Genomic DNA, 19,207 nt, shown 5'->3' on the forward strand with positions numbered 1-19,207 from the left:
CAGCAAAATCATATACACACATGCAGTCAGTATAACTTCACATCTACACAGGCAGTCAATGACAAAATATACACAGGCAGTCAATGGCATCAAACATACACGATTACAGAATATGCCATTTAGAGTTCGTCATCACTGTCCTGTGTGTCGTATCCGACAATATAGTCCGCGTCGTTTTCACAGTCCGTTCCACACAAGCAAAGGTCGGTCAAATTGATTGGCAAATCGAATTGGTCGAATGGTCGATCGAATCGAATTCGATGAATCGAATCGAATCGATCGAATTGGTCGAATGGTCGAATGGTCGATCGAAGCGATTGGTCGAATGGTCGAATGGTCGAATGGAATTGGTCGATTGGTCGAATTGGGCGAATTGGTCGAATCGAATTGGTCGGAATTGGCAAATGTAAACATTGATTTTCAGATTTTCCATGTAATAACGTTTCCAAAAATGTATAGGTTTGCTAATCTACCATGATTTTGAACGAAAAAACATCGTGAACCTGACTAAATCTTTAAAAGTGCATGAACTGTGGGTATATGTAAGAACAGATTTACAGTTGTGTGATTAAAATTATTCTCTTTTTGGATGCCATAATTTATGGGACAAGCCCATTATGCAAGCATTGAGACTACCTCTCTCATCCTCCTCCTACTCATCCTCCTCCTCCTCCTCCGCCAAACACTCACCCCTTTACCAAATACAGAAACTTATTTCAGTCCTTCATCCGGACGCTTCACGACATCATCCGGATCATGAACACATACACCTAAGATTCGACCAACGTACTTTTCAAAGTGTGGAGAACTGTGCATAACTGTTGAAAGTTATCGAGTTGACTTCACGAAAAGTGAACATTTTCCATCTTATTGCAAAGCAAGACTGGAACGGCACTCAATAGAGCGCACACCTCCGCCAGGCTGAACAGTCTACGTTTTGTATCCCACTGATAGGCCGGATCTGGATTCGGACTTGAACCAAAATCGAATTGGCTTGTTCTTGTCGCCTAAACAACTCATCCCCCAAGTTTCATCACTCGTCCATAATCTTTTGAAATATCATGCTATATATCGAGTTTTTGACCTATCTCTCAATGGTGAAGAATCGTTTAAAAAATTCTCTGATCCTTATATGGATTTGAATCTTCACCAAAAACGAATCACTTCTTCCTTCTCACATACCCAACCTGTCCAGCAAGTTTCGTCCGAATCCGTCAACAACTAGTTGATATATTGTGCTATATAGAGTTTTGGCTCTACCTCTCAATGGTGAAGAATCACTTAAAAAATTACAGTACTGTATCTGGATCTCCACCACAATCATTTTGGCCTCGTCACATACCCAACCTCTCCATCGAATTCCGTCCAAAAGCATCCACAACTTTTTTGAGATATCCTGTTCACAAACTGACAGACAGACAAACAGACAGAGAGATGAAAACACAACCTCTGCCCACCTTTGGTGGCGGAGGTAATAACACAATTTCCAAAGAAAAGAGTACACCTTTACGAATGCATACTCATCGAATTGAACTGAAATCGACGAGCATCATAGGACGCCATAGTAGAGGAACGTATGTGAGTAAATATTTGAGGGCATCAGTCCACTGTTGGTAACGAGGACCCATCGTCCCATGTTTTCTGCCTTGGTGCACGTGCTGAAAATCAATCGTTGCAAAAGAGATAATAAAGAGGACGGGATGGCGAATAATTGTGAAATGTATGGTCGATGAAAACACTCGGCCCGTTGAAAGTTACAGCCGATGGGCTGCACACTGTTGCAATAACGCCCGTCATGACATCCATATTAAAGAGCACCTCGGGAGCGAGTGGTTTCAATGAACCAGGTGATCAACAACAATCTTTTGCACTGGGAGAATTCACGTCCTAAATAATTCTCAATCCAAGGCAAAGCGGAGGCTTCTACTCCAATGAGAGAAGTGCTTCCAAAGCAGAATAACACCTTACAGAGTGCGAATTGGAAGGATAAACAAAGGTCTGGGTCGAATTGAAAGCGACTGCGAAATCGCACATTTCACAACTGGGACATATCGTTCTGACCGCTTTATTGAGAGGAAAATAAAAACAACCCACAAGATGTCTCGAGTCCTAGGGTAAGACTTGAAAACCTGGAGGGAAAGGTTGTTGTTGTTTTGCGAATCTCAATGTGTTGCTCAATTTGTTTACCTGGAGGGAAAGGTTGTTGTTTTTTTGTGAATCTCAATTTGTTTACCTGGAGGGAAAGGTTTTTTTTTTTTGTGAATCTCAATGTGTTGCTCAATTTGTTTACCTGGAGGGAAAGGTTGTTGTTTTTTTGTGAATCTCAATGTGTTGCTCAATTTGTTTACCTGGAGGGAAAGGTTGTTGTTTTTTTGTGAATCTCAATTTGTTTACCTGGAGGGAAAGGTTTTTTTTTTTTGTGAATCTCAATGTGTTGCTCAATTTGTTTACCTGGAGGGAAAGGTTGTTGTTTTTTTGTGAATCTCAATGTGTTGCTCAATTTGTTTACCTGGAGGGAAAGGTTGTTGTTTTTTTTGTGAATCTCAATGTGTTGCTCAATTTGTTTACCTGGAGGGAAAGGTTGTTGTTTTTTTGTGAATCTCTATGTGTTGCTCAATTTGTTTACCTGGACGGAAAGGTTGTTGTTTTTTTGTGAATCTCAAAGTGTTGCTCAATTTGTTTACCTGGAGGGAAAGGTTTTTTTTTTTTTTTGTGAATCTCTATGTGTTGCTCAATTTGTTTACCTGGAGGGAAAGGTTGTTGTTTTTTTGTGAATCTCTATGTGTTGCTCAATTTGTTTACCTGGAGGGAAAGGTTGTTGTTTTTTTTGTGAATCTCTATGTGTTGCTCAATTTGTTTACCTGGAGGGAAAGGTTTTTTTTTTTTGTGAATCTCTATGTGTTGCTCAATTTGTTCACCTGGAGGGAAAGGTTTTTTTTTTGTGAATCTCTATGTGTTGCTCAATTTGTTTACCTGGAGGGAAAGGTTGTTGTTTTTTTTGTGAATCTCAATGTGTTTGTTGCTCAATTTGTTCACCTGGAGGGAAAGGTTTTTTTTTTGTGAATCTCTATGTGTTGCTCAATTTGTTTACCTGGAGGGAAAGGTTGTTGTTTTTTTGTGAATCTCTATGTGTTGCTCAATTTGTTTACCTGGAGGGAAAGGTTTTTTTTTTTTTTTGTGAATCTCTATGTGTTGCTCAATTTGTTTACCTGGAGGGAAAGGTTGTTGTTTTTTTGTGAATCTCTATGTGTTGCTCAATTTGTTTACCTGGAGGGAAAGGTTTTTTTTTTTTTTTGTGAATCTATGTGTTGCTCAATTTGTTTACCTGGAGGGAAAGGTTGTTGTTTTTTTGTGAATCTCTATGTGTTGCTCAATTTGTTTACCTGGAGGGAAAGGTTGTTGTTTTTTTGTGAATCTCTATGTGTTGCTCAATTTGTTTACCTGGAGGGAAAGGTTGTTGTTTTTTTGTGAATCTCTATGTGTTGCTCAATTTGTTTACCTGGAGGGAAAGGTTGTTGTTTTTTTGTGAATCTCAATGTGTTGCTCAATTTGTTTACCTGGAGGGAAAGGTTTTTTTTTTTTTGTGAATCTCAATGTGTTGCTCAATTTGTTTACCTGGAGGGAAAGGTTGTTGTTTTTTTTTGTGAATCTCCATGTGTTGCTCAATTTGTTTACCTGGAGGGAAAGGTTTTTTTTTTTTTTGTGAATCTCTATGTGTTGCTCAATTTGTTTACCTGGAGGGAAAGGTTTTTTTTTTTTTTGTGAATCTCTATGTGTTGCTCAATTTGTTTACCTGGAGGGAAAGGTTGTTGTTTTTTTGTGAATCTCTAAGTGTTGCTCAATTTGTTTACCTGGAGGGAAAGGTTGTTGTTTTTTTGTGAATCTCTATGTGTTGCTCAATTTGTTTACCTGGAGGGAAAGGTTGTTGTTTTTTTGTAAATCTCTATGTGTTGCTCAATTTGTTTACCTGGAGGGAAAGGTTGTTGTTTTTTTTGTGAATCTCTATGTGTTGCTCAATTTGTTTACCTGGAGGGAAAGGTTGTTGTTTTTTTTGTGAATCTCAATGTGTTGCTCAATTTGTTTACCTGGAGGGAAAGGTTCTTGTTTTTTTGTGAATCTCTATGTGTTGCTCAATTTGTTTACCTGGAGGGAAAGGTTTTTTTTTTGTGAATCTCTATGTGTTGCTCAATTTGTTTACCTGGAGGGAAAGGTTTTTTTTTTTTTGTGAATCTCTATGTGTTGCTCAATTTGTTTACCTGGAGGGAAAGGTTGTTGTTTTTTTTGTGAATCTCAATGTGTTGCTCAATTTGTTTACCTGGAGGGAAAGGTTGTTGTTTTTTTTGTGAATCTCAATGTGTTGCTCAATTTGTTTACCTGGAGGGAAAGGTTGTTGTTTTTTTTGTGAATCTCAATGTGTTGCTCAATTTGTTTACCTGGAGGGAAAGGTTCTTGTTTTTTTGTGAATCTCTATGTGTTGCTCAATTTGTTTACCTGGAGGGAAAGGTTGTTGTTTTTTGTGAATCTCTGTGTTGCTCAATTTGTTTTCCACTTCAATCAAGCACTTTATTCTTGAACGATATTTAAAGTCAATATACATCGCCAAATACGAAAATCTCCTTTTTAAGAACAAGCTGTCCTTTTTAAGGTTGCTCAGTCGAACAGGTGAGGGCGGGACTACCGGAAGTAAGCTGTAACACGTGCCCTTTTGTGGTTTGTTTTCAACGTATCCAATCACGTGACTGTTGTCGCGGAGGGTGCACTAAACCGGAAGTTACGTAGTTCCGCGGGCGCCTATTGTAAGAACCTCATGCCGAACACAGATCCCTCAAAATGTTTTGCATGATTGGTCATTTGTGGTCTAAAGTCAATGATTCGCCATTTGGTGTAAACAAATAATAATCGTTACTATAATTCACGGACCTGTGTTTGTTTATTTGGGTGGTTGTTTGTTTGTTGCGCCCCGCCTCCTACAGTTCTGGGCCGATTACACCCAGACGTGTTACATAAGATCATCATGCCCCAATTAGTGCTTAGGGGTGTTTTTAGGTAATCTCATCTCGATCTCGAAGAGATTACTTCATAAAATGGGTCGTGATGTCCGTCCAGTCGTCTGGTAACGTTTTGCTATTCTTTGCGACACCTCCCTTTTCACCCAGCTGATTGTCCTGAAACTTAACACATGAATCCATGACAGGAGCCCGCACAATCGCTCATGCTTTGATATTTCCATTTTGGATCACGGGGGCTCCCAAGGCAGAGGGAGGGAAAGGGGGATGCAAGTTATCCAAGTATGTGTGTATTGTGTAGTGCCGCCTCCAGGTGGGAGAGGGTATTACAAGTCCCAACCCTTTACGTCATAGTAATGCTGCCACCATGCTTTCCAGTGCAAGGAGGAGTTTTAAATTATGCAGTGAGACGTATTTTGAGGTTACATCTTTGAATAAAGATAATAACCTAACCACCAAGGCCACTCCTGTAGAGAGCGGGTCCTTCTCATAATTGGTTCACGAGTTATCAAGTGACCACTATATTCGTCATGTGTGTGCGTCTGTGTGTGTATCTGTCTGTCCGCAGCATAACTACCCGATGATATCATCCGATCTTGATGAAACTTGGGTGGGAGGTTGATAACATGATCTAGTTGTGTCCTGCCTAGAGTGGGCGTATTGCGCCCATTGTGGGCGGAGCCACACCCGAAAAAGATGTCTTTTTAGGGGGTAATCGAGTTCAAGCTACATCTTCTCCGAGGGAGTTGGTGGAATCTGACAGGGGTTTCGATATTTGGTTAGGCCAATGTCATGTGTCCAGCCCCACAGAGCTCGGCTTTTCATTAAAAAAAAATTTTCATTTCATTTTTCACCGAATTTTCGGTATTGTGTAGCTAACTAACCTCATAACTGATTACACATTATTTTCTATCTCATTTCAAGGTCAGTAACCTTCGTTTTGACATTTCCGGGCCTGGCCTGTCCGGGCCTGTTTCGGTTATAGTCCGTCCTTTGTCATTGAATACCGCTTGCTCGTGAACCATCGTCGTCTCCTGACTTGTAATAATTAAAGCGAAATTGGTGGTGTGTCATCACAAATCCCTACACTTCACACCTAAAGCAAAGTTGAAAGATGGTGAAAAGTTCCACCAGGAATGACTCAATATAAAATTTAGAGTTTAATTTTTTTCCCCGTTTTGACCGGTGACGCACCCTGGGAAATGAAACAGGTCAAATCCAAGATGTTGTGCTTGTGTGCTTCCCCCCTCTCCCCATCTTGTCTCCCGCTCCCTTTATTTCGTCTTATGTGTCCGTTTGTTTTTTGTTTTTCATTAATGTTAGCTCTTACACGAGCCTCGATCTTGTACACAAAAAAATAAAAATAAAAATAAAAATCCAAGATATCGTTATATATTGTTGTGGTTTTGGAATAAAGGATAACCCCCCTCGTAGGTAGACGCACCACAACATGTAGCCTCGCGATAGTATAGTTATTTCTTAGTAAATATAAGGTAGTCTCCTTTCCTGTGTTAGTTTTGCGTTGAGCAGGCCCGTGAGTAGGGTGTTCTTTTGGAGCTGAAATGCCACGTGCTCGGTCTGAACAAGTCTGGCAAGGCCGAAGGGAGGAGCTGCAGGGGGAGTGGCCGGTAAGCAACGAGCCGCCAATCAGGGCTCGAGGGGAGTGGCTTACCACGGCGACGAGAGGTGGGGCTTGGAACATTCGAGTAAGACTCTGGGGCGGGGCCATAAAACCCTGCCCCGGGGCCCCCCGCCTCAGTCGGAGAGGGAGTGCCCCAGAGAGTGAGAGTCGAGGAACATTCGAGTCGCGCAGCCCATGAGTCGAGTCAGTCGGGGTATCAGAGAAGTAGGAGTGAGAACCGCAGCAGAACGAGTGGGTTGAACTGTTTGCAATAGTACACATACTTTCCCCGTGCCCCGTGCCCTGCGCTGTATTAATCGCGCTTGGGAAGACGACCCATTCCGGGCCACAGACGCGCGATCTCCTCCTGCCTGGTTTTCCTGCACGTGCCATGACCACCAGAGAGCCACGCCGACGAGCTGTCCGGAGTGGACGACGCCAGGCGCGTTTGGCAACACGAACTTCCTTCCTTCTTTTTCCCCGTGTGAGTGAGTGGGCCCTGTGTCTGGGATTTAGTTTACATTGTTTAAGTGCCTGCTCTGTGTCTTTTCGAATCACTGTACATAATAATAAATCGTGTTCTTCCTCTGATTTGACTGTTCCGGTCCTCTCCATCCATTGGCCTAGCATAGTACGAATAGAACCGCTCGAATCGGGTTCCATAAAAGTAACGGCACGAGTCACGTGATACGCACACCGCTCGGGCGTACTGGATTAGCGTGGCTTGTGCGAGGTCCGGTCCCTGTTTCCGTGGCAGCGTGGGTCAAAGGTACATGAGGCGTCGACCCGATACTCTTTTTCACGCTCGCTGCGGAAGTGGCGATTCGGCCTTGTGGACACGAAGACCCAAGGGGAAAAAGGGGTTTAATTCCCCCTTTGTAACGTGGACGGGCTTCGGGAGATCCGCAACAATATTTTATGCATATCCCAAAGTTGATTGCACACAGTACAAAGTTTAATTTTAAGATATTTCAAAAAGTGCCCATAATTGCATTTTCTGGTATTTGACCTTTTGACCCTATCACAGGTTTCAAGGCCAAAAATGACACTGCTCTTGCACCTTCTTGCCATGTGGTGATCATAACTACCAAGTTTGGTGAATTTCTGCACAACGTTCTAGGAGATAGCATGACAGATGCACAGACAAGATTACAATATCAGCCCGTTTTTTTTTTCAAAAAGCGTGGAGATAACTAGAGAGTTCATATAACACCCTACCCCACGCAGCGTTCGAGTGTATAATTTAAATTTAAATAAAATAATGATTTTAAATGTCGTATAAAAAAAAAATCCATTGCTGCAGTCTTATACACCACCTTGTTTAACATGTCCAAGTACTGCAAAACTGGAGGTTTTTGGAAGCGATAAGAAGGCGATTTATGTTCTACAGTGTTCAAGTATATAATTCAATTAAAATAAATAAAGATTTTAAAGGTCGTAGAAAAAAAATAATTCTCCAAGTTTACCGCCCTTGGTGCAGTGCCTTATTTACACGATACATTTGTTATTCGTGCCTGTTGTCCATGTCCTTTATGACGTTCTTAAAAACAGCAAGTTTCCTCTTTGGAATGATTTTCAATTTTGTTTGACTGTCAGACAAGGCAGATAGAGTAACAAAATGATCTCAGTTACTCAGTACGCATGCGCGATCGGGACAAATTCAAAGCCAAGGTACTGCTAAACTACAGGTTCGTTTTCGATTCATTTTCAAAAATTTGTGCTCAGAATATAACATTGAATTTAAATCAAGATGTTTCTCAATTATAAACCGACGTTTGTAGGCAGACAGACGGACAGACAGACAGACAGAATTGAGCCTATTTGTTTTCGCCTAGCGGGTGAAGGTTAATAACGAGAAAGAGCAATCAAAGATTGCAGACCCTTGCCAGGACTTGTTTTGTCGTACATATTTTATAGACGTACTCCATACTTCATATAGATGTACTCGCATTCTAATTGTACATACTTCATCGAGGTATTCGGCTGAAAAAAGATAACGTGTAAAAATTGTAGTCTACGCTCTACAGCACATTATGTGTGGACAAACAAATAGACAAAGGGACTCAAATGCAATACTCTTTCCTCCAGCGAGGGTAATAATTAATTTGACGCCAAAACTCTTTACAGAAGTCCAGGATATTCACAACGTCATGAAACATTTATAAGGTAAAATCACCCTGAACGGGTAAGCCTGGTGTTGGCTTGGGATCCTATGATCCTGAGTTCGAATCGGGGTTGATCGTTGAATTAACACCAGGGGGGTTGACTCAGTCTGTCATCCTTCCGAGGTCGGCAAATTGAGTACCAGTTCACTGGTAATTGGGGCACTGCATCAGCGGCACAAACGCGCTTCCAGAGAAATGATGCAACCAGCAGCAACAGGGCTGCATACGAAACAACAACAAAAACCCCGAACGGATCAAGGCCATTGTTTTGGTTAAACTTGACAAGAGGAACAACCGATGTCATAAAGAATCATTAGATTGTCGGATATTAATTTAAAATTATTTCGGATTGCCTTGTTGGATATCCCTGGTGTATGCACCAGTTTGCCCAAGACGCGAAGATTTAGTTTCAAATCACATACTGTAAACTGGGATGATTTGTCAATCATCTTTGTATGTTGTGATTCACGTGAAAGTATTTGGCAATGTTTCCGGAATGTCCTTGTTTTAAACATTGCATGTGATTATGCGTACTACAAGCTCCTCCATGAGCCTTGAATCACCTTTAAAAATAGAAAAGGGTGACAGAGAGGGTAGTACATGGTGTTGTGTCATTGTAGTGCAAAATTGGCTACTCTAGTGGAACCAATGTTTTTTGGAATCCTTATACCCTAGGCAACAAGACCTGAATTGGTTCCATTTTTTTCAATGGCGTCTTTGGCGGCCATTTTGACTTTCAAAATGGCCGCCATTTTTTGCAATTTTGTATGTATCTTTTCACATAAAACACTTTGATTAACCATTTTTTCTGGCATTTTTGTCATTCCTTGTACAGAAAATCCACCAGAACACTTATATCCAGTTAACAGACGTTTTTTGAGAAATATCTTTGGCTAACAACTTGTTTTGAGCATAATCTAGTCGGTTGTAGCTGAAGAAGTATATGCACAAATTTTCTAGAGACGCCAAGTACAGGAAGAAATCTGGCTGCTTCAGTGAACGTGTGAAGTTAATCAGCGCCAACACTTGCCTCATGTACATTCGTGCCCATTGATACATTGGGAATTTACTGTGGCTCCTGTCAAAATCACTCAGCTGCTTTTCCAAGTTTAGATGTTCAATCTCCATTAGAAGTTGGTGATGGGCTTCCTGAATGCCTACCTCTTTCTTGTTTGCATCTATCAAGTTATCCATACAGGCAGATGGAGCTTCTACAACTGCAGGCTTCTCTTTCAGAAATTCTGAAAGCCAGAGATCAAAGAATACCTCTAATGTGAGCTCATGCGCTTGAACAGCACGATTGTGGTGATTCCCATTGAGTATCTGATTTACTGTCACAGTGCTGTACAGATCCTTGCTCCAAGCTTCATCAAGCCCGCTGTGCTCAACAGTCCTCCCAAGGCACCTTAGTGCACACAAGACAGTGTGGAAACTACCAGGGCATACCATCCATTTCCCAACATATTGGTCATGAAGATATTCTAACTTTAGGGCCCTCTTGTAAAGATCCATGTCAAATGTAACTAAGATCGTTCCAGTGTTTTCTGGACACACACTATTGAGGTACGAAAGCTTCTCAAGAACTGTCACCAGTGTTGTCCACTCATGAGCTGGTGCCTTAATGATAGGCATTGTGTGATCTTGATCAAGGTTGGGTGTCTTGTTCTCTTCTGGAGGGCACACACGAGAATTGTATGCTGACCAAACTGGTATACCGTCTGATGTCTCTTCATGGTGCCTCTGTGAATACCGTGAAAGTAGCCATGCAAAGTCTTGCTGTGTTGCATTAACAACTTTGTCTTGATACTGACAAAGTTTAAAGTTTTCATAGCGTGGACTTCTACTTGGCTTGGGGTTAGGGACGAAGACGCCATTGAAAAAAATGGAACCAACTCAGGTCTTGTTGCCAAGGGTATATAGATGCAAAAAAACATTGGTTCCACTAGTGTAGCAAATTTTGCACTTACATATAATAATTCTACATAACACCATGTACTAGGGGATACATGAACCTGGACCCAATTTCAAATGGTGTATAAACCTGGTCTATTTTCTATACCGTACAACAGTACAGATATATGTGGTGGTCCACAGGTGGTCTACAGATATATGTAGTATTTAATACTATTAAAAATCCATGCTCCACAAGGCTGCCCTTGTTCCTATGTTTATAAAGATCATATGAACCAAATATGAGGTCAATTGGAACTTATTTAGAGGTTGCTCAAAAAATACCATTTTTAATTTATCCTGCTTTTTCAGATGCAGAAACTCGCAGCTCTTCCACACACAGTTTGTTGCTGGGCAAGTCTGAAAAGGAAATAATATGTGGTGGACTACCAACCAAAGGACACACATTGCAGAAAATGGTGTACCATCACATACAAGAACACCATACAGTTCGTGAAAGTCCCAAACTTAGTGTGCATACTGGGAGAAAGCACGAATTCCAGTGCAGAGAGTAGGTTCCTGTGAGCGCCAACTTTTGAAGTTGTATGATGCCTACAAACTGGTAAAGAAAAATAGAACCAAGACATTCGAAAACTATAGAGTGAAGGAGCAGATGTTCAAAGATGATCTTCAATCCCTCTTCGATATCTCACCAAATGATGCGCTTGAGAAAATGACGAATGAAGAAGACAAAGCATTCCTTATCATGCAGCGTGAGGATCCCTCAAGTTCACGTATGGGATCTGTGGACAACACTCTGGCAGTGAAGGAGAACAGAAAGCGTATCAGGCTTGAGAATGAAGATAAAAGAAAGAGGAAACATGCTGCTGAGACTCTAACAGCAATGCAATCTGTTCCATCAGCATCGGCTGTGGTTGATGATGATGATGAGTTTGAGATTGAAAGCTCCGATTCAGGGGACAATGAATTCAAACTCCAAAGTCCATCTTCTGCCAAACAGGCGAAAAAGGCTCCCATCAAGGTGATCACTCCAGCAATAGTGGCAACTCTGGACAGAGTAAATCTCTCAGATCGGCGTGCTATGTTTGTGGCCAGTGCTTTTGCACAATCTCCTGGTCATACCATTGAAGACAAGTGCAAGCCGACAATAATAAATAATTTGAGTAATTGAAAATAGATAATTATCTATGAATTGATGTATGAGACAAAAAATTCTGTATCTTATTATTCATTAAAATTTGTCAACATTTTGAGCAACCTCTAAATATTGTCCAATCAAGCTCAAATTTTCACCACAAACTACTTTCTTCAATAGGAATAGGGGCAGGCGTGTGGAGCAATGAAAATCCAATCTTCAAATTTTTGGACCACCCTAGTACAACAGTATTAAATGCCAACAAATGGGATCTGATCCTTTCAGGATTGATCATGGTTTTTTTTTGATGCCTCCACCGACGAAGTCGCCGGAGGCATTATGTTTTCGGGTTGTCCGTCCGTCCGTCCTTCCGTCCGGGCTAAACCTAGTTTTTCTCAGCAACCATATGTCCAATTGAGACGAAACTTTCAGGGTAGGAGTAACACCCATGCAGAATGTTTTTATGATCATTGTAATGTCACAGGTCATGTGGTATGGCAGCCATCTTGGATCAACAACAACAACATGCATTTTAAGGCCATTTTCCCTGCTAGAGCGGGGGTTAGCCTCAATTAGCCATCTTGGATCAAAAGTAAATAATTAAAAAAATATTTCTCGGAAACCGCTGAATGGAAAAATTTGAAACTTGGAACATTGTCAAGTACTCCCAATGGAGAACAAAAGCTTGATAATGCTGACATCATAGGTGAAGTGGTATACAAGCCAAAAATGTTTTAATCGAATTCCATATCCTAAAAATCTGAAATTGCATGCACATGATCTATGACCGATTTGTATTGAAATACCAAATTTATGACATCATAGGTCACATGGTTTGGCAGCCATATTGGATTGAAGGAAAATATTAAATAATTATATCTCTGAAACCGCTCACCCTCTCGATGCGAAATTTTACAAATATCTAACAGCACTGTTGCATATAGTTTGAAAATGATGATGTCGTAGGTCACGTGGTTTGGCAGCCATCTTGGATAGAAAAACTAACCTTATCCAATCAACACAAAACTACACAAACGTGATCCCCTACCCATAGATATGCAGAGTGTACAATTTTTTAAGGTCATACGTCATGTGGTATGGCAGCCATATAAGCTTGAAAGCCGCTTTTTAAAAAAAATCCCTTCTCTGAAACTACTTCACCGATCGATGTGAAAACTGTCATGTCTGATCAAAATGTGATACTTAAGAACAGCTGAAGACCTGTTGTGGAACGATGCGAAGGCATATTGGTGACACAGTCACATTGTTATCCTTTCATCCACATCACCCTGCAAGGCCTGAAGTTTTATTTATTTATTAAACAAGTCGAATAAATAAACAAATAAATATAAACTAGGCCCTTTGGCTGGGACCACAGGAAAATAAATGAAAACACTTTCCTTAATCATGACATTTGCTCTCACAAAATGCATTAATATAATCCAAACCCAACACAATGGAATGTTTTCTGAGTTTGGTGCGCGAGGAATCTCAAACCCACTTAGTGATTCGATCCATGTTGGCGATTTGCTTCTGGCTGCGGATCACCTCGATGCCTTTCCACAGCTGCTGCACCACTCGCGGATCAGATTGGCGGCGCAAGTGGAGGCGAGCCATGGTGCTGAGGGGACCATGGCAACAGAAGGGGGGGGGGGGGGGGGGGGGAAACCATGAGTGTGCATCAGCTGAGGACCACTCTATACAACATACCACCCTCAAGCCAGGAGCAACCTTTCTGGTTAACATGGAGAAACTGGGGTGCATTGGGACAACACCTCAAAGAAGATGATCTTGGCCAGTGATTTTAAGTGCCAATGTGGTTGCACTTGCATCATAACAATGAGAGTGCTGATGTGTTGCCACTCTATAATTAACAGCACATTGCCTCCCAATGTCATGAACAGCACGTTGCCACTCAATGTTGTAGACAGCACGTTGCCACTCAATGTCATGACCAGCACGTTGCCACTCAATGTCATGAACAGCACGTTGCCACTCAATGTCGATGACAGCACGTTGCCACTCAATGCCGTTGACAGCACGTTGCCACTCAATGCCGTTGACAGCACGTTGCCACTCAATGGCGTTGACAGCACGTTGCCACTCAATGGCGTTGACAGCACGTTGCCACTCAATGGCGTTGACAGCACGTTGCCACTCAATGGCGTTAACAGCACGTTGCCACTCAATGCCGTTGACAGCACGTTGCCACTCAATGTCGTTGACAGCACGTTGCCACTCAATGCCGTTGACAGCACGTTGCCACTCAATGCCGTTGACAGCACGTTGCCACTCAATGCCATTGACAGCACGTTGCCACTCAATGCCGTTGACAGCACGTTGCCACTCAATGCCATTGACAGCACGTTGCCACTCAATGGCGTTGACAGCACGTTGCCACTCAATGCCATTGACAGCACGTTGCCACTCAATGCCATTGACAGCACGTTGCCACTCAATTCCGTTGACAGCATGTTTCCAATCATTATTAGCAAGACGTTGCCACTCAATGCTATTGACAGCACATTGCCACTCAATGCCGCTGACAGCACGTTGCCACACAATGCCGTTGACAGCACGTTGCCACTCAATGCCGTTGACAGCACGTTGCCACTCAATGCCGTTGACAGCACGTTGCCACTCATCATTAGCAACATGTTGCCACTCAATGTCGTTGACAGCACGTTGCCACTCAATGTCGTTGACAGCATGTTGCCACTCAATGCCGTTGACAGCACGTTGCCACTCATCATTAGCAACATGTTGCCACTCAATGTCGTTGACAGCACGTAGCCACTCAATGTCGTTGACAGCATGTTGCCACTCATCATTAGCAACACGTTGCCACTCAATGTCGTTGACAGCACGTTGCCACTCAATGTCGTTGACAGCATGTTGCCACTCAATGCCGTTGACAGCCCGATGCCACTCAATGCCGTTGACAGCACGATGCCACAACGCCGTTGACAACACGTTGCCACTCATCATTAGCAACACGTTGCCACTGAATGTCGTTGACAGCACGTTGCCACTCAATGCCGTTGACAGCACGATGCCACTCAATGCCGTTGACAGCACGTTGCCAATCATTAGCAACACGTTGCCACTCAATGTCGTTGACAGCACGTTGCCACTCAATGCCATTGACAGCATGTTGCCACTCAATGCCGTTGACAGCATGTTGCCACAACGCCGTTGACAACACGTTGCCACTCATCATTAGCAACACGTTGCCACTCAATGCCGTTGACAGCACGATGCCACTCAATGCCATTGACAGCACGTTGCCACTCCACGCCGTAGACAGCACGTTGCCACTCAATGCCGTTGACAACACGTTGCCACTCAATGCCGTTGACAACACGTTGCCACTCAATGCCGTTGACAGCACGTTGCCACTCAATGCAGTTGACAGCACGTTGCCACAACGCCGTTGACAACACGTTGCCACTCATCATTAGCAACATGTTGCCACTCAATGCCGTTGACAGCACGATGCCACTCAATGCTGTTGACAGCACGATGCCACTCAATGCTGTTGACAGCACGATGCCACTCAATGCCGTTGACAGCACGTTGCCACTCCACGCCGTAGACAGCACGATGCCACTCCACGCCGTAGACAGCACGTTGCCACTCAATGCCGTTGACAGCACGTTGCCACTCAATGCAGTTGACAGCACGTTGCCACAACGCCGTTGACAACACGTTGCCACTCATCATAAGCAACACGTTGCAACTCAATGACGTTGACAGCACGTTGCCATTCAATGCAGGTGACAACACGTTGCCACTCAATGCCGTTGACAACACGTTGCCACTCAATGCAGTTAACAGCACGTTGCCACTCAATGCCGTTGACAGCATGTTGCCACTCAATGCAGTTAACAGCACGTTGCCACTCAATGCCGTTGACAGCATGTTGCCACTCAATGCCATTGACAGCACGATGCCACTCAATGCCGTTGACAGCACGATGCCACTCAATGCAGTTAACAGCACGTTGCCACACAATGTCGATGACAGCACGTTGCCACTCAATGCCGTTGACAGCACGTTGCCACTCATCATGAGCAACACGTTGCCACTGAATGTCGTTGACAGCACGTTGCCACTCAATGCCGTTGACAGCATGATGCCACTCAATGCCGTTGACAGCACGTTGCCACTCAATGCCGTTGACAGCATGTTGCCACTCATTGTCGTTGACAGCACGTTGCCACTCAATGTCGTTGACAGCACGTTGCCACTCAATGTCATTGACAGCACGTTGCCACTCATTGCCGTTGACAGCACGATGCCACTCAATGCCGTAGACAGCACGTTGCCACTCAATGCCGTTGACAGCATGTTGCCAATCATTATTAGCAAGACGTTGCCACTCAATGCCGTTGACAGCACGTTGCCACGCAATGCCGTTGACAGCACGTTGCCACGCAATGCCGTTGACAGCACGTTGCCACTCAATGCCGTTGACAGCACGTTGCCACTCATTGCCGTTGACAGCACGTTGCCACTCAATGCCGTTGACAGCACGTTGCCACTCAATGCCGTTGACAGCACGTTGCCACTCAATGCCGTTGACAGCACGTTGCCACTCAATGCCGTTGACAGCACGTTGCCACTCAATGCCATTGACAGCACGTTGCCACTCAATGCCGTTGACAGCACGTTGCCACTCAATGCCGTTGACAGCACGTTGCCACTCAATGCCGTTGACAACACGTTGCCACTCAATGCCGTTGACAGCACGTTGCCACTCAATGCCGTTGACAGCACGTTGCCACTCAATGCCATTGACAGCACGTTGCCACTCAATGCCGTTGACAGCACGTTGCCACTCAATGCCGTTGACAGCACGTTGCCACTCAATGCCGTTGACAGCACGTTGCCACTCAATGCTGTTCACAGCACGTTGCCACTCAATGCCGTTGACAGCACGTTGCCACTCAATGCCGTTGACAGCACGTTGCCACTCAATGCCGTTGACAGCACGTTGCCACAACACCTTTGACAACACGTTGCCAATGAATGCCGTTGACAGCACGTTGCCCCAACGCCGTTGACAACACGTTGCCACTCATAATTAGCAACACGTTGCCACTCATAATTAGCAACACGTTTCCACTCAATGTCGTTGACAGCACGTTGCCACTCAATGCCGTTGACAGCATGTTGCCACGCAATGCCGTTGACAGCATGTTGCCACTCAATGCCGTTGACAGCACGTTGCCACTCAATGCCGTTGACAGCACGTTGCCACTCAATGCCGTTGGCAGCACGTTCCCACTCATCATTAGCAACACGTTGCCACTCAATGCCGTTGACAGCACATTGCCACTCAATGCCGTTGACAGCACGTTGCCACTCAATGCCGCTGACAACACGTTGCCACAACACCGTTAACACGTTGCCACTCAATGCCGTTGACAGCACGTTGCCACTCAATGCCGTTGACAGCATGTTGCCACTTATCATTAGCAACATGTTGCCACTCAATGCCGTTGACAGCACGTTGCCACTCAATGCCATTGACAGCACGTTGCCACTCAATGCCGTTGACAGCACGTTTCCACTCAATGCCGTTGACAACACGTTGCCACTCAATGCCGTTGACAGCACGTTGCCACAACACCGTTAACACGTTGCCACTCAATGCCGTTGACAGAACGTTGTCACTCAATGCCGTTGACAGCACGTTGCCACTCAATGCCGTTGACAGCATGTTGCCACTTATCATTAGCAACATGTTGCCACTCAATGCCATTGACAGCACGTTGCCACTCAATGCCGTTGACAGCACGTTGCCACTCAACGCCGTTGACAGCACGTTGCCACAACGCCGTTGACAACACGTTGCCACTCATTATTAGCAATGCGTTGCCACTCATTATTAGCAACACGTTGCCACTCATTATTAGCAACACGTTGCCACTCATTATTAGCAACACGTTGCCACTCAGTACCGTTGACAGCACGTTGCCACTCAATGCCGTTGACAGCACGTTGCCATTCAATGTCGTTGACAGCACGTTGCCACTCAATGCCTTTGACAGCACGTTGCCACTCAATGCCGTTGACAGCACGTTGCCACTCAATGCCGTTGACAGCACGTTGCCACTCAATGCCCTTGACAGCACGTTGCCACTCAATGCCGTTGACAGCACGTTGCCACTCAATGCCGTTGACAGCACGTTGCCACTCAATGCCGTTGACAGCACGTTGCCACTCAATGCCGTTGACAGCACGTTGCCACTCAATGCCGTTGACAGCACGTTGCCAGTCAATGCCGTTGACAGCACGTTGCCAGTCAATGCCGTTGACAGCACGTTGCCACTCAATGCCGTTGACAGCACGTTGCCACTCAATGCCGTTGACAGCACGTTGCCACTCAATGTCGTTGACAGCATGTTGCCACTCAATGCCGTTGACAGCACGTTGCCACTCATCATTAGCAACACGTTGCCACTGAATGTCGTTGACAGCACGTTGCCACTCAATGCCGTTGACAGCACGATGCCACTCAATGCCGTTGACAGCACGTTGCCAATCATTAGCAACACGTTGCCACTCAATGTCGCGGACAGCACGTTGCCACTCAATGCCATTGACAGCATGTTGCCACTCAATGCCGTTGACAGCATGTTGCCACAACGCTGTTGACAACACGTTGCCACTCATCATTAGCAACACGTTGCCACTGAATGTCGTTGACAGCACGTTGCCACTCAATGCCGTTGACAGCACGATGCCACTCAATGCCGTTGACAGCACGTTGCCACTCCACGCCGTAGACAGCACGTTGCCACTCAATGCCGTTGACAACACGTTGCCACTCAATGCCGTTGACAGCACGTTGCCACTCAATGCAGTTGACAGCACGTTGCCACAACGCCGTTGACAACACGTTGCCACTCATCATTAGCAACATGTTGCCACTCAATGCCGTTGACAGCACGATGCCACTCAATGCTGTTGACAGCACGATGCCACTCAATGCCGTTGACAGCACGTTGCCACTCCACGCCGTAGACAGCACGTTGCCACTCAATGCCGTTGACAGCACGTTGCCACTCAATGCAGTTGACAGCACGTTGCCACAACGCCGTTGACAACACGTTGCCACTCATCATAAGCAACACGTTGCAACTCAATGCCGTTGACAGCACGTTGCCATTCAATGCAGGTGACAACACGTTGCCACTCAATGCCGTTGACAACACGTTGCCACTCAATGCCGTTGACAGCATGTTGCCACTCAATGCCGTTGACAGCACGATGCCACTCAATGCAGTTAACAGCACGTTGCCACTCAATGCCGTTGACAGCATGTTGCCACTCAATGCCATTGACAGCACGATGCCACTCA

The 19,207-nt window shown here is 44.5% G+C and overlaps 1 protein-coding gene across 1 annotated transcript in view; it reads right to left on the reverse strand.

Annotated features, from left to right (window-relative positions):
- Positions 1-19,207, reverse strand: part of ZMYND11 (zinc finger MYND-type containing 11) — a 159,512-nt gene that overhangs the window by 78,407 nt on the left and 61,898 nt on the right. Inside the window, exon 2 of the mRNA XM_068130009.2 lies at positions 13,340-13,459. Coding sequence (XP_067986110.2) covers positions 13,340-13,455 — 116 coding nt within the window. The 5' untranslated portion in view covers positions 13,456-13,459. The remainder of the gene's footprint in view (positions 1-13,339; positions 13,460-19,207) is intronic.

This window comes from Myxine glutinosa, chromosome 1 (assembly GCF_964187855.1).
Source record: "Myxine glutinosa chromosome 1, kmMyxGlut1.1, whole genome shotgun sequence".
Lineage (NCBI taxonomy): Eukaryota > Metazoa > Chordata > Myxini > Myxiniformes > Myxinidae > Myxine > Myxine glutinosa.